General features: G+C 39.1%; 1 protein-coding gene across 5 annotated transcripts in view; it reads right to left on the reverse strand.

Moving 5' to 3' along the window:
* Window positions 1–13,461, reverse strand: part of cps1 (carbamoyl-phosphate synthase 1, mitochondrial) — a 60,552-nt gene that overhangs the window by 20,639 nt on the left and 26,452 nt on the right. For 4 of the 5 annotated variants that reach the window (XM_076875137.1, XM_014408282.3, XM_076875138.1 and 1 more), the window contains exons 26-30: window positions 12,534–12,728; window positions 10,205–10,272; window positions 7,653–7,728; window positions 6,489–6,566; window positions 590–697 (exon numbers count right to left, since the gene is read on the reverse strand). In XM_076875137.1, the coding sequence (XP_076731252.1) occupies window positions 590–697; window positions 6,489–6,566; window positions 7,653–7,728; window positions 10,205–10,272; window positions 12,534–12,728 (525 nt within the window). Of the gene's footprint in view, window positions 1–589; window positions 698–717; window positions 2,155–6,488; window positions 6,567–7,652; window positions 7,729–10,204; window positions 10,273–12,533; window positions 12,729–13,461 lie in introns of those variants that run through there. The other variant, XM_076875140.1, reaches the window with a different exon arrangement.

The following is a 13,461-nucleotide window of genomic DNA, read 5'->3' on the forward strand; positions in this document are numbered from 1 at the left end:
AAACCCAGTTTGAATCACTAAAGCTGCTTTCCATTCTGCCAGTTTTGATTTCCTTTTTTTAAATTTTTTTTTTTATTTATTTATTTTTTAATGGACAGATGCACCCTTTTCATCAGGATACATTTTATTGATTGGTTGCATTTTCTGCTTATTCACACTGTTGTGTTTGTAACAACAAACAGGGATGGCAGTACCAGCTCTGGTTCTAACATAACGACATGTGCATGGGGCTGGAAAAGACCTAAAGCAAGAGACACACATGAAAAGCTCATTTTGTACCTAAAACTGCAGGACTTAAAGTAATTAGTACAAAAGAATATAATATTCCAAGGCACATCCCCCCTCACTTAGCTATAAATGTGAAACTAGCTTTAAATAAATATCATAAAAAAAAAAAAATTCAACAGATGATCGACTGTTTTGTAGACTGTTTCTTAAACCATTTGAATTATGGTCTCAATCTGGAAATTTGTTGAACACTAAATAATTTCTTTATATGTCATTTTTTGTGTGTCTATAACACACTGGACACTTTCTACAAGGGAATATGCAATGTGCACCGTGTCAACTTTAAGGTGACTTAACTGACCTTTTCCTGTGCCCCTTGGCTAATGGTCTGTGTTGGCAGCATTAGGGTAGCATCTCCAGAGTGCACCCCAGCATCTTCCACATGCTCTGTTATGGCATGAACCAAAACCTAAAAAGACACACCCGAACGCATGCAGAAACATTAACGGAGTAAACTGGGCACAGAATAACATTTGCAAGCAGCTCACAGCTCTAATAAGACACAAAAATGTCTGTTCAAAGCAAATACTCCTTTCACAGCCTTGGTCTGTTGACCAAGAGGAAGTTTCCAAATTTAAGGAAAATCGCCTCCAGATTTGATGTTTTCATACATACAGTATGCCACAACAGAAAACTGTAGCATTAACGTACAGGGAGCCACCTTGACGATGACGACTGCTGCATTGTGCATGTGGGAGAAACAAATAAATTCAGCAAGGTCAACACTGTTTGAGACAAAGGCCTTGTATTTGTTGAAACAATGTACATTGATATAACTATGTCTGAATAACTTCCAAAATTTCACCCAAAGGAAAGAAGATCTATATTGCCAAGCCACTCTGTATGTGTGTGAGTGCGTGTGCGGGTCTGTAAATGAGCTGCCGTGTCATTAGCTCATTTAAACTGCTGCTAACCACGGCATTCATTAACACTCTTCAGATAGAGCCTGTAATTAATACGTATTATCTCTGACTTTTTTACTCTCCCCCACACATACGCACACAGTCTAGCTTCAAGTAATGAGTCCTGTTTGGTATTCAATGAATGGACAGCTTGTTAATGTGATACTGAAGATAAAGGAGGGTCTGTATTCAGAGAAAGCAGAGTGAGAAAATCTACCATACAACTGAAGAGCCCACGTTCAAAATGACACCCTTGAAAGGACTCGCACAGTCTAAACAATAGAAAAATAGACAAGGCGTTCAGGACAATTACCTTGGTGGCTCCTTCGCCTACTGCAGCTTAAACTGCAGATACAGTTATACAAGAATTAAAAAGTTAGACCACCAGCTTGTACTTTAATGTGAAATTACTGTAGCACTATGTAGTGTTTTCGTCTGCAAGGTCAGATTCATATGTAGGTGTCAGAGGTCAACGCTCACCTTACGTTTACTTTAAATGGGGTGACGTCATGCATTGTGGATCCATTTCTCCACTCAGTGGTAATTAATAATAATAATTTTAAAAAAAATCTTTTCAAGCCAAATTGCTTGTATTCAACTCCTCTAGCTTCATCCCTATACAGTCAAATTACCGTATTAAATAAGGTGCGGGCAAGTTGGCATCAGCATGGAGGAGATGATCACTTCAGTGAACACTCAGAATAATATGATATGAAAAATTACAGAATATGCAGGTCAATGTTTGTTTGTTTTTTATTAGGTAAATGCATTAGAGAAACATGCACTCCAGGCCTCGAGGGCTGGTGTCCTGCAGGTTTTAGATGTGTCCTTGATCCAACACAGCTGATTTAAATGGCTAAATGACCTCCTCAACATGTCTTGGAGTTCTTCGGAGGCCTGGGAATGAGAATGGATTCAGGTGTGTTGACCCAGGGTGAGATCTAAAACCTGCAGGACAAATGGTCTGAAGAAAAAAAAATATATCAGGTGAGCAACAGTTCTCTGGAACACTAGAAAAATGTTGCTTAAATGGTAGGGTCATGTTGCCATAAACAACATGAAAGCATGGATCCATCCTGTCTTGTATCTTTTTCAGACCATAAATTAGTTTTATTCAATGCTAGTCTCCCACTATACAAAAATAAACAAAACCGCTCAATTACTTTTAGAAATATTAGGGGCATTGATCTATCAGCTCTTTCCCATGGCATTAATAACTTACCTACCATTGATGCCTCAGCTTCCATAGACGACCTGGTATCTCACTATAACAATGAACTCATCAACCTCTTAGATACCTTGGCTCCCCAAAAAACTCGAACAGTTTCTTTCTCTCGCTCTGCGCCATGGTACTCATCTGAACTTCGCCAACTTAAAGCTACTGGACGCCGCCTAGAACGTCTCTCCAGGAAAACGGGACTTACTATTCACAAGGACATGTATCTCAGTCATATACAACACTATAAAGAAGCTATTCATCCTGCTAAATCTGCTTACTACACCTGTTATTGAATCTGCTGAAGGAAACACTCTCACTTTGTTTTCTACATTGCATAATATTGTTAAACCCCCAGATACCTTTGCCATACATACACACTCTGCCACCGTTTACAACAAATTTATGATTTTTTTTTTTTTAACACCAAGATTGAGAATCTTCATCAACAATTGCCCTCGTACTGTGAAATGGTAAATTGTTCTATCTGCATTTTTTGTCCTTCTCAGCTGTCATCCTCTCTATCCAATTTTGAACTTCCCACAATAACTCAGCTATCTTCCATAATTACTAACTTAAAGTCATCATCACGTAAACTTGATCCACTGCCTACAAATCTTGTTAAACTCTTATTCCCGTCTCTTGCCCCACTGATTGCTAATATCGTACACTCTCTTATATCTGGTTCTGTTCCTTCTTCTCTTAAAACTGCAATAATAACTCCAATACTGGAAAAAAAAAATGGTTCAGATCCCTCCAATCTAAATAATTTCAGGCCAATTTCAAATCTCCCTTTCCTAGCAAAAATTCTTGAAAAGATAGTGGCTGCACAGGTTCATCATCATCTCATTGGAAATAACTTGTACGAACAGTTTCAGTCCAGCTTCCGTTCATGTCACAGTACAGAAACAGCCCTAGTAAAATTCACCAATGATCTTTTGCTTGCAGCTGATTCTGGATCTCCCACCGCATCCTCCTTCACAGATTAGCATCTATTGGCATCAATGGTACAGTACTCGGCTGGTTTACTTCTCATCTCTCTGGCCGCTCATAGTTTGTTCAATTACTCCCTCACAGATCAGTATCTACTCCAGTTAATTCCGGTGTATCCCAAGGCTCTGACCTGGGTCCTTTACTTTTTATCATCTATCTCCTACCCCTAGGTAATATTTTTAGGAAGCATAACATCCAGTTTCACTGCTACGCAGATGACACCCAGCTCTACCCATCCTCCAAACCCACAGCTACTCTCCCACCCACATCCATTTCTGACTGTTTAATTGAAATCAAGGTCTGGTTTACTCACAACTTTCTTAAACTTACTGGCAATAAAACAGAATTCATTTTAATAGGCACCAGATCAAAACTGACTACAGTTCCAACCAGTCTTTCGTTATCCATTGATAACTGTTGTCACACCCTCCCCTCAGGTTAAGAGTCTTGGTGTCATTCTCGATAGCACTCTGTCCTTCACAGCACATATAATATCACTCGGTCTTCCTACTTTCATCTCCGTAATATTAACCGTCTTCGTCCCTCACTCACACGACACAGTACCGCCATACTTGTCAATGCTCGTCACATCTCGGCTGGATTACTGTAATTCTCTTCTCTATGATTTACCTCATAAATCCCTCCATAAACTGCAGTTGGTTCAAAATACAGCTGCTCGTATTATTTCCAGAACTAGATCCACTGAACATATAACACCTGTTCTTAAACAGCTCCATTGGCTCCCAATTCACCTCCGTGTCAATTTCAAGATCCTGCTTCTCACTTTCAAACCGCTTCATAACTTTGCTCCTCCATATCTATCCGATCTTCTCCATACATACTCACCCCCTCGTACACTCCGCTCTTCTTCAGCTTCCCTTCTGTCAGTTCCACCTGCTCGCCTGACTACCATGGGACTCAGAGCCTTTAGTTGTTCTGCCGCGAGACTTTGGATGCACTTCCACTTGCTCTACGGACCACACACTGTCTCACCACTTTTAAATCACTACTCAAAACCCATCTGTTTAGAATTGCATACACCTGATCTGTCTTAGGACATTTTTACCTTGCTCAGTTTTTATATTTGCTTTGATACTTTTATGACTGTTTGTGTCTAAATTTTATCTACCGTGTTTGCTATATATACACATTTTTCTTATGTTTTTATGGTATTGTTTACGTGCTACTGTAAGGTGACCTTGAGGGTCTGAAAGGCGCCTAAAAATAAAATGTATTATTATTATTATTATTATTATTATTATTATTATTATTACTACTTTGTACAAAAACTGTTTCATTATATTTCATATATATATATATATATAAAATTATATTATGTAATTGTAATAATAATATAATATAGCTTCATAATGATTACAGGACATCAGACTACTTGTTCTTATTGCTTAATAATGCAGAATTATCATATAGAAATAAAAAAAACTTGAAGTTGTGCCTATTTGAACACCTTGCCTGCCTGCAGCACTAAAGGACTCCGTAAGAGACGTCTGTCTCACCCTAGCAGCACCTGTCCCTCTCCTCCTCTTCAGTTCGCCTCAACATACGCTCGTCATATTCTGTGATATGATTTACTCTGAGGTGTTTGACAAGGTTAGTGGTGTTGCCACAACACCTCACTGTCTTGCCACATGTATCGCAAACTGCGTCTCGGCTGTTCGTGGAGGTAAAATATGTCCACGCATGACTCTGTTTACGCTCAGCCATTGTTGTTCGTGTGCACGCCAAGGGGCTGCGACACATTTATACAGCCGTATTTCGCATATGACTATGAAAGGTGTAAGAGGAAGTAGTTCCTTCCAATATAGATGATCCGAATGATATAGTTTCTTTCCACTGTGTTCCTGGTAATGATAAACTACAAATTTACCCCAAAGTACTAAAATATTGATATTTTAATATGAGAATCGATTCTAGAGCATAAATTACTGGTATCGGAAGAATCAATATCGATCCGCACACCACTAGTAATATTTTCTTGCCACACTCCGTAGTACCAGCTAAATATTGTTTAACTGCCACAACCTACGTAAATGTTTCTTATTGACAGTTTCCTTTATGACCACTGTTTACCTGATTACTGCTTCCAGCAAGATAATGCACCATGTCACAGATCTCAAATCAACTTAAACTGGCTTCTTGAACAACGTAATGAGTTCACGGCCTCTATACTCAACAGATCTCAATCCAATAGACCACCTTTGGGATGTGGTAGAAGATTTGTTGGCTGCACACAAATCTGCAGCTGAGGAATGTTTCCACAACACTGTTGAATTGATGCCATGAAGAATTAAGGCTGTTCTGAAGGCAAAAAGGGGGTCTAACACAGTACTAACAAGGTGTACCTAATATAGTGTACATCCAGTGCATAACTGACCTTTCTGATATTGCATTAACTGGACTGCACTTTGAATTAGAGTTTTCCTTCAAGCAGTCATTGGAACAAGCCAAGTTGTGCATAGTTATTGTATGTGCATGTCATACATGACAGAGTAACAACGCAGCAGTTCAATCCAGTAACAAAGCAATGGAAAACTAAATCTGTGTGAACTGTCAGATTTAAAAGTCAGTATGTTGAAGCAGAATCATTTAAAAGTATCCTTAACTGATCCAATATAAATAGAAAAAATAATTTAGTACCACCATTTTCCTGTACTTTGGTTTTAATATATTCCATTCTTCCCATCAGATCTATCTGGGCTGTGATGTTTTTCATACAAGATGAATGAGATTAGCTCCACTTTATTTTTCTTCTAAGCTCAATATATCTGTCCTACCTCTCAGTTTAAACTAAGGAATAATGGAAGACTGAATAATGCCAGGCTATAGAGATGACTAAAAATGTTGTGAATACTATAAATGAATATATGTTTAAAAAAAAAAAGTACTGTCAATATAAATAAAAAACTGAGTCCAGAACATTAGGACAGGTCATATTTTAAACAACACCACACACTGTTTAAATAGTCGGGTACTTTGTGTGAGCACTGTAAGAACCTCATAATTAAACACTTAGCACATGTTGTATATTTAGCCTGTATTGCCAGTAATGCCTTTGTAGAGTAAGCCACCTTGCCATTCTTGGCCACAGCATCTACCTCCACCTCCCTGGCACCACGTATGAATTTGGTGATGACAACTGGATGCTCCTGAAAGAGAGTCACGAGCAAGGTTATTCATTTGTGGGGGGAAAACAAAACGCAGTTGTGTATATTCATATTGAGAAGATATGAATCTTATGAAGAGAACTTTTCAGTTTCTGGCCTAGTGCCAACATCAACATAATTTTAGTTTTTGGATTCTACCCAGTTCTGAGGAAAGTCTCTCTTCTCCTAAATGTTTTACCATTTTTTGCCATCACTTGAGAAAGCAGTGTACAGTGGGTTATGGCAGTTACTTTTGTTAACAGCTAGCCATCTGCCATTACATTACACCACATTGTACCCCGAAGAGGTGATGGTGAGTCACTGTAACATCTGGTCTGCCTCATTCAAACACAAGAAAAAGAGGTGACACTGCCCAGGTGTTGCATTTTTCTTTTATACACCGTAATTTCAACTTCTTGTCAGTCACGTTGAAGAACAGGCAGTCAATGAACAGCACAACAATAATGTTGCTGGAGAGATTTGGCTGACTAGGGTTTGTTTTTAGCCAGGCATGGATGTGTACCCTCTCACCATGCTTCAGGTCCCTAACACATTGCATACAGCGTCCACTTCCCTGGCCACCATCAGCATCAGGCGACACAGCAGACTGAACACCTGATCCCCGTAGCTTAAGTTCATCCATGTATGCAGATAAGATATTTCTATTCTTGCACACATTTTTCCTTATTTTGCTTTTAACTACAAGAGGCTGTGATTATTGCCTTGTTCCAAGTCTATTAAAATGCCATGAAAAGGTTTGCTTTGGTGCTCTGAAGGTGTAAAATGTGCATGTGTGTACGCATATAGCCCTAAGCAAAGGCCCTTGGAGGGGCCAACTGCCTCCAAGCTGCCTAAGTGTTCAGTGGAGTAGAGATGGGCACATAATACTAGTCAACAGCCGTTGCCAGCTGGTAGCATTAGTTAATTGAAAGCAAAGGGACAACTTTGTGCAAAATTAATGTGATTGTATATGCTAGACAGAGACAGAGGGACCAGTAGAAAAAAAAAAATAAGGGTGAGACAGAGTTTTATCGCAATATGTCTCTTTTGCAGGTGCAGGTAAGTACAAATAGTTAAGAGTGAGCTCACCTGGGACACGTGTGCAGCCTCTTCCAAGAAGCGTTTCATCTCCTCTTCACCGTACACAACGTTCATAGCAGAGCCACTGGCACGATGCAGGCGAGGGAGAGAGAGTGGGGAAGGGAAATCAAAAGGGCACAGGAGAGGATGAGAAACAAGCAAAAGAGGAGAACATACAAGCTTCAAATGATTGTTCAAAAACACTCATTATCTCTCCATTGCATCACTATTACCATCAGGAACAAGGTCTGGAAACAGTTGAAATAAGGAGCGAGGGAGCGAGAGAGACTGGGAGAAGAACAGCTATTTAGGTCGAAAAGCACTCCAGGCTCTAGAAAATGAGTTCAGATCTTCATCATTAAAAAAACAATGGATTTAGGCTAGTTTTGTTGTGGTTGTTGTTTTTGATTTTAGACTGCTAGCTGGGCTATCCTCCTGATAGAAAAAGCGTGGTTGAGTGAAACAGGACGAAGGAAGGCCTCATGCTTGGGTCAGAGCTTTATACCGTAGCTCTCTGTAGCTTAGAGGCAGATATACTGTATGTCTAAACCCCAACACAAAACTGACCCTTCATTCAGGAAACCAGTGATATATTTATATCGCATTTAAATGAAGGCATATAACTGACTCAGATGCCATCTAGTTTTTGCCTCACTGTTCTCGGAACATTCAAATGTATCCAGCCATTAAGATTAAAGCTGTTCAGCATGCTGTGTAAGTGCTGCCGAGTTAAAACTTGATGGCTTATGTGTCCAGTGTTGGCCAAAATCAAAAGTCAGCATTCTATTAAAACCCCCTAAAATGTCTATGCTTTAATGTCTTTCCATCCATTAGCCCAGCATATAATGTGTCCAGTATTAGCAGGATTAGTAAAAGTTGTGATCACAATGAGTTTTAGTTCTAAAGAGGTGCACATTTGCTGGATAATGTAATGGTAATCATCATACTTTGAAAATTCAAGACTTTTTTTAAGGAGTAAGTAAAAATGCTGTCTTAATCTTAACCAACTTTCAGTAAAAGGCCACATGCCTGATGTAAAATGATCCTAATGTCTGACAGACAATACGTTAGTTAGGGTTGGCCAGTTGGAAAGTGGCAAGTATTAATTAGGTGCTCAGTTGTAAACCCTCGTTTGTTTACTTTCACATTCTGATGGGATTTCAACTTCCAAGACTTCCAGCTAGCTCCCAGTCAGAGACGTTTCACCATATCAGACACTTATTAAAACAACTGGAGTGCAATAAACTCACTTGATGCTTTTTTTGTCCCCTCTCCCCCACTAATAAAAGCGACTATGGTAACTCACCCACACAGATATTTCACACGCGTAGCAAATCTTCAGGACTTTGCATTTGCACTTTGTATTTTCAAGAAAAGCTTTTGCAGCATTTGTTAAAAGCAAAGAACAAGACGATGTCTCAATCTTTCTGCTCTGGACTCACATCTCAGATGCATGTTTAAAAGACGCGACCTTCATAAAATGGTAAAACTACAGACTAGTTTAAAGTCTGCTTTGCTTGTCACAGCAGTAACAATACTAAGCAAATGTTTACACAACTAAATGGAAAGATTAAGTTAAATATGCAAATAGTATCACTTTTGTCGTTTGTGTGCACATTTTACTTCTACAGAAAACTGAAGTATGATTCCGACAAGGATGAGAGTGTTTAGTGTGTAAATCTGAGTATCTCTGCATATGTACTGAGGCTGAGCAGAACACTCAAAATATATTAGCAAGCATGTCAGAGGGAAAAAAGTGAAAAAAGCTGTAGGGATGCTAAAGATCAGGATGAGTTCATCGAACACTGATGCTACGGAGAAGAGAGGAGCTTCCACTCCACTGGTATTCAACAGAAGTCACTGTAAGTGGATTATTATTCATTTCATTCGATCATAAACTGTATGATTATAGTTCCTTCAACATCAAACAGAAGCACACTTTAATACTGGTACATATCACTTGACTGAATTACATTAATATTGCCTCGTGCACAAAACTCATGGGTTTCCCACAGTCCCCTGCAGTGAATAGACAAATCCTGTTTAAAACAACATCACAGCTTGAATGTAGAAACATACGTTTTCGGTGACAGCAGACTGCCTGCCGAATCCAGGGTGCCATCATGACACCTTCTGGACAAAAGTGTCACTGCATGACTGAAGCAGCGTTTGAGTGAATGCAGTTCATTAATCATCATAACTTAAAATCTGTTTTATCCATCTAGTAATTACGCTGTGAATTAGCTGTTAAGAAATTCCATTGATTTCCCTCTCAAGTCTCAGTAAAACCAAGGGTGCACTTAGTGTGTATTTATTTAGGACAGAAACGTGGCACAAGATAAATTCTGATTAGATTTTATACTTGCAGGCCACTACAGTCTATATTTTTTGGAAAAAGATGAAGCAAATTATCTAAAAATATCTATATATTTTAAAGTATTAATGATTAATATGCAACATTTACAGTTAAGAGACTGCTGATGGAATAAGAATCTGAACTACCGCAACCTTTGTGATGGGAAACAAGATTAGTCTGGTTGTTATGATATATTAAAACCTACCTCAGAACATAGGAGGGCCTCAGCAGACAGGGGTACCCCATCTGGTTAGCGAAGGCAAACGCGTCTTCCTGTGAGGAGACAGAAGTGCACAGCAGACGTATTATAGTTGGGCCAGAAATCAAAGGGAATAAGCTGCCACAACTCGGAGCTCCACATATAAATGTGCATCTTGAAGCTCCAGTGACACTGCACTAAAATTTTAGAAAAACATCTGTCAACTGAAGTGGGATTTTTTTTTTTTTTTTTTTACATTTCTGCAATTTTACATTTTGTAGTAAACAACTAACTGAAACATAAAGGTTTTAAAATCCAGTTGATATTAGGGGAAGGGTTGGGGTTGCTAATATAAAGTTGGACAGGTGCTTTCAAATGCAAACGTTCATCAACATCCAGTGCAATTTTGCTTTTTATAGAATAAAAGTTCTGAAAGGTTCTGCATATTAGCTGTTTAGGACATCTGTGTAAATTACAAATACATCGGTTTTGGAGGACACAGTGAAAAAATATTTTATTCCTTTAACATACTAAAATGTGTTAACAGTGTTAAAAACTCTAAATGAGGGAGAATATTTAGTCCAGACATGACAGTTTAACCAGAGTATCAAAGTACATTTAATAATACCTAGATTCATCTGACTTGTGTAACTACTATGTTGTTGCTGCAATAAGAAAGCTTATTGATTACAGACACTTCAGATAAAAGACTAAATATCAAAACAAGGAATTCTTGTGCTCATCCTCTTAAATCTTTTATACAGCAAGCCCCTGTTTTACCTTTTCTCAGTTCAAAAACACACATACTAGTGTCTCATGAACAAAGGGTGTACTCCCATATCTGCGAAGAACAGAACAAATCAAGCAAATACAAGGGGGAAGATAAATGCTCCAAGAGTGAAAAAGCATGGGGCTTACATTCATCTCCCTTTTGAACCCTCCCTCTGTCATGAAAAGAGTGAACGAAGAAATTGTCGGAGTTGTGGACAGAGTCTAGAAGCAAAAGCAAGGCTGAATGTCCTCCTCCTCCTCATCATCATCATCATCATTCTCTCTATTCTGTTTCACCGCATGTCTGGTCTTGTTCTCTCCATCATTACCCACTCTTCACTCACCAGGTGAAGTACCATTTACCAAACAGAAAATAGCTTCCCAGAGATGCAAGAACCATCTCCCTGAGGCTCTCCTGGAGTTATTCCAGCCAATTAAAAACAAACCGTTTCTCAAAGACTGGCATGAATATAGAATATACGCAAACCTTGGAGAGAAGGAACTCTATCTGTGTGTGTGAACTAGATAATCACTCCTCAGTGGTAACTGAATACAAGAGCAAAGGTAATGGAAGAGACATTTTAGCACCGACTGCAGACATATTTCCACAGTGCTCCGCATGTTCCACAGAGCAGTCTGCCAGTGTTTCATTCAGATGGAGCCAGGAGTGAGTATAGCCAGCCAATTACAAGAAAAAGACTAAAAAAAAGACATGCACGTAGTAGTGAATAGTACCTTTGTAAGGAATATATTTTAGAAATAATAAGCATGTGTGTAGAAAATTCTAAATATAAAAAAATAATGCTAATTGATAAATCAGAAAAAAGGCATTTCCATGGTCAAATATGTGCATCAGTACACTCTGTGTGGGGTTTGATGATCTTAATATTTTTCATAGTTTTGAAATTTCTCATCCAAACACTATGATTGATATTCATAGGAGTTCCCTGTAAACCATCAAGATCGTCTTATAGAAACGAAGTAAAACGCTAAATTTCCAATCACTTTATGTTCTCTGCCTCAGCTGACAAGCAAAATCTTGTTACAGTTTCTCCAGGAACTGTTTTACACCATGTTTTGACTCTAAAACTCTAAAATATTAACACACTTTCCACAGCAGAGCTGTAATAAATCTAGCAATGTATACAAGTAAATGTCTTTACATGCCTTGACTCAAAATATTGTCTTAAAATCTTTGCCTCAAAATTGTTAACTGCAGTTACAAGTCGCAAATGTCACTCTTGCATTTTGTGATGGTGAATATAAGAGAAAGCATGTACCACACAAACTGAAGGGAAAAAAAAGAAGAAGTTGAGAATGCTAACTAGTATTTGAAGTGCCATTATGTGTTAGGGCAAGTCTCATATATAAGCACCAACTCAAAATTAAAACCTCTTTCAATACATTTTGATTTTTTTTCCCCGTTATCAGAAATAATTAATGGTATAATACTGATCCTTGGGCCACAGGTAAAGAGTTTGCTGAGAAAAATCTGCATCCCAGCATTGTACTACTATACAACTTTGTCACATCAATAATTCAGAATTTGTGAGTTTCCTCTCACCAGGGAGCTCAGGGCCCTCCATGGGGCTTGGGCAACCTCGAGGTCATCCAGGATACTGGAGAAGACTGAGCGCTCTTCAGCTCGGTCGATCTGCAGGGGGCTCGTCCCGAGAATCTTCACCCCACTCATGTGCAAGGGGACGGCTAGGTTGTTAGGAATCTGACCTCCCACTGATACGATGCAGCCAGAGCAACCCTGGAGAGGAGTAAATAGAATAAGAAGAATGCAAAAGAGAGCAGGCACTAAATCAACTAGAATACTAAAACAAGAAGAGGAAGAGGGGAGAAAAGACGGGAGGAGAGAAACCCTGCCTATAAGCCAAGATCTACATTCTGAAACCACTTTCAATTATTCTGACCTCTGATCACAGTGAAAATATGAGACAAGCACAAAGAGTTGATCTTAGTCGTGCCATGGGTTTAGTTATCACCGGGGAAGATAGATGTGTGTGTGTGTGTGTGTGTGTGTGTGTGTGTGTGTGTGTGTGTGTGTGTGTGCGCGCGCTCCTTTTAATAACAGCGTGCAGCCCCTTTTCCTGTCTAGCTGATCCAAGGGGGATGCTGTTTCCATGGCAATGCCAGGTTGTATCTCTTCATTATTCATGGCCTTGCTCTCCTGCTCCTGTCCAGGGTTTATCTCCATGCTCTAATGCCATATTTATCACACACACACATATACAAACTGTAGCTGTGAGAGAGGGATTGATGGTAATGCTATCTCCCTGAACAAACAAACACTTAATCACACTCTGATCCCATCTCAACTTTAACTGGATTACATTTCCCCTGCAAGGGAAAGTCAGCGGACGTAAGTATACAAACACAGAACACAACATAAATACACAGGTGCCAACAAACCTATACACGGAAAATAGCAGGGAAACGTTGCCCTTGAATATTCTTTGACAACATCTGAGTCACCTTACGCA

The sequence above is a fragment of the Maylandia zebra genome, linkage group LG16, assembly GCF_041146795.1.
Source record: "Maylandia zebra isolate NMK-2024a linkage group LG16, Mzebra_GT3a, whole genome shotgun sequence".
Lineage (NCBI taxonomy): Eukaryota > Metazoa > Chordata > Actinopteri > Cichliformes > Cichlidae > Maylandia > Maylandia zebra.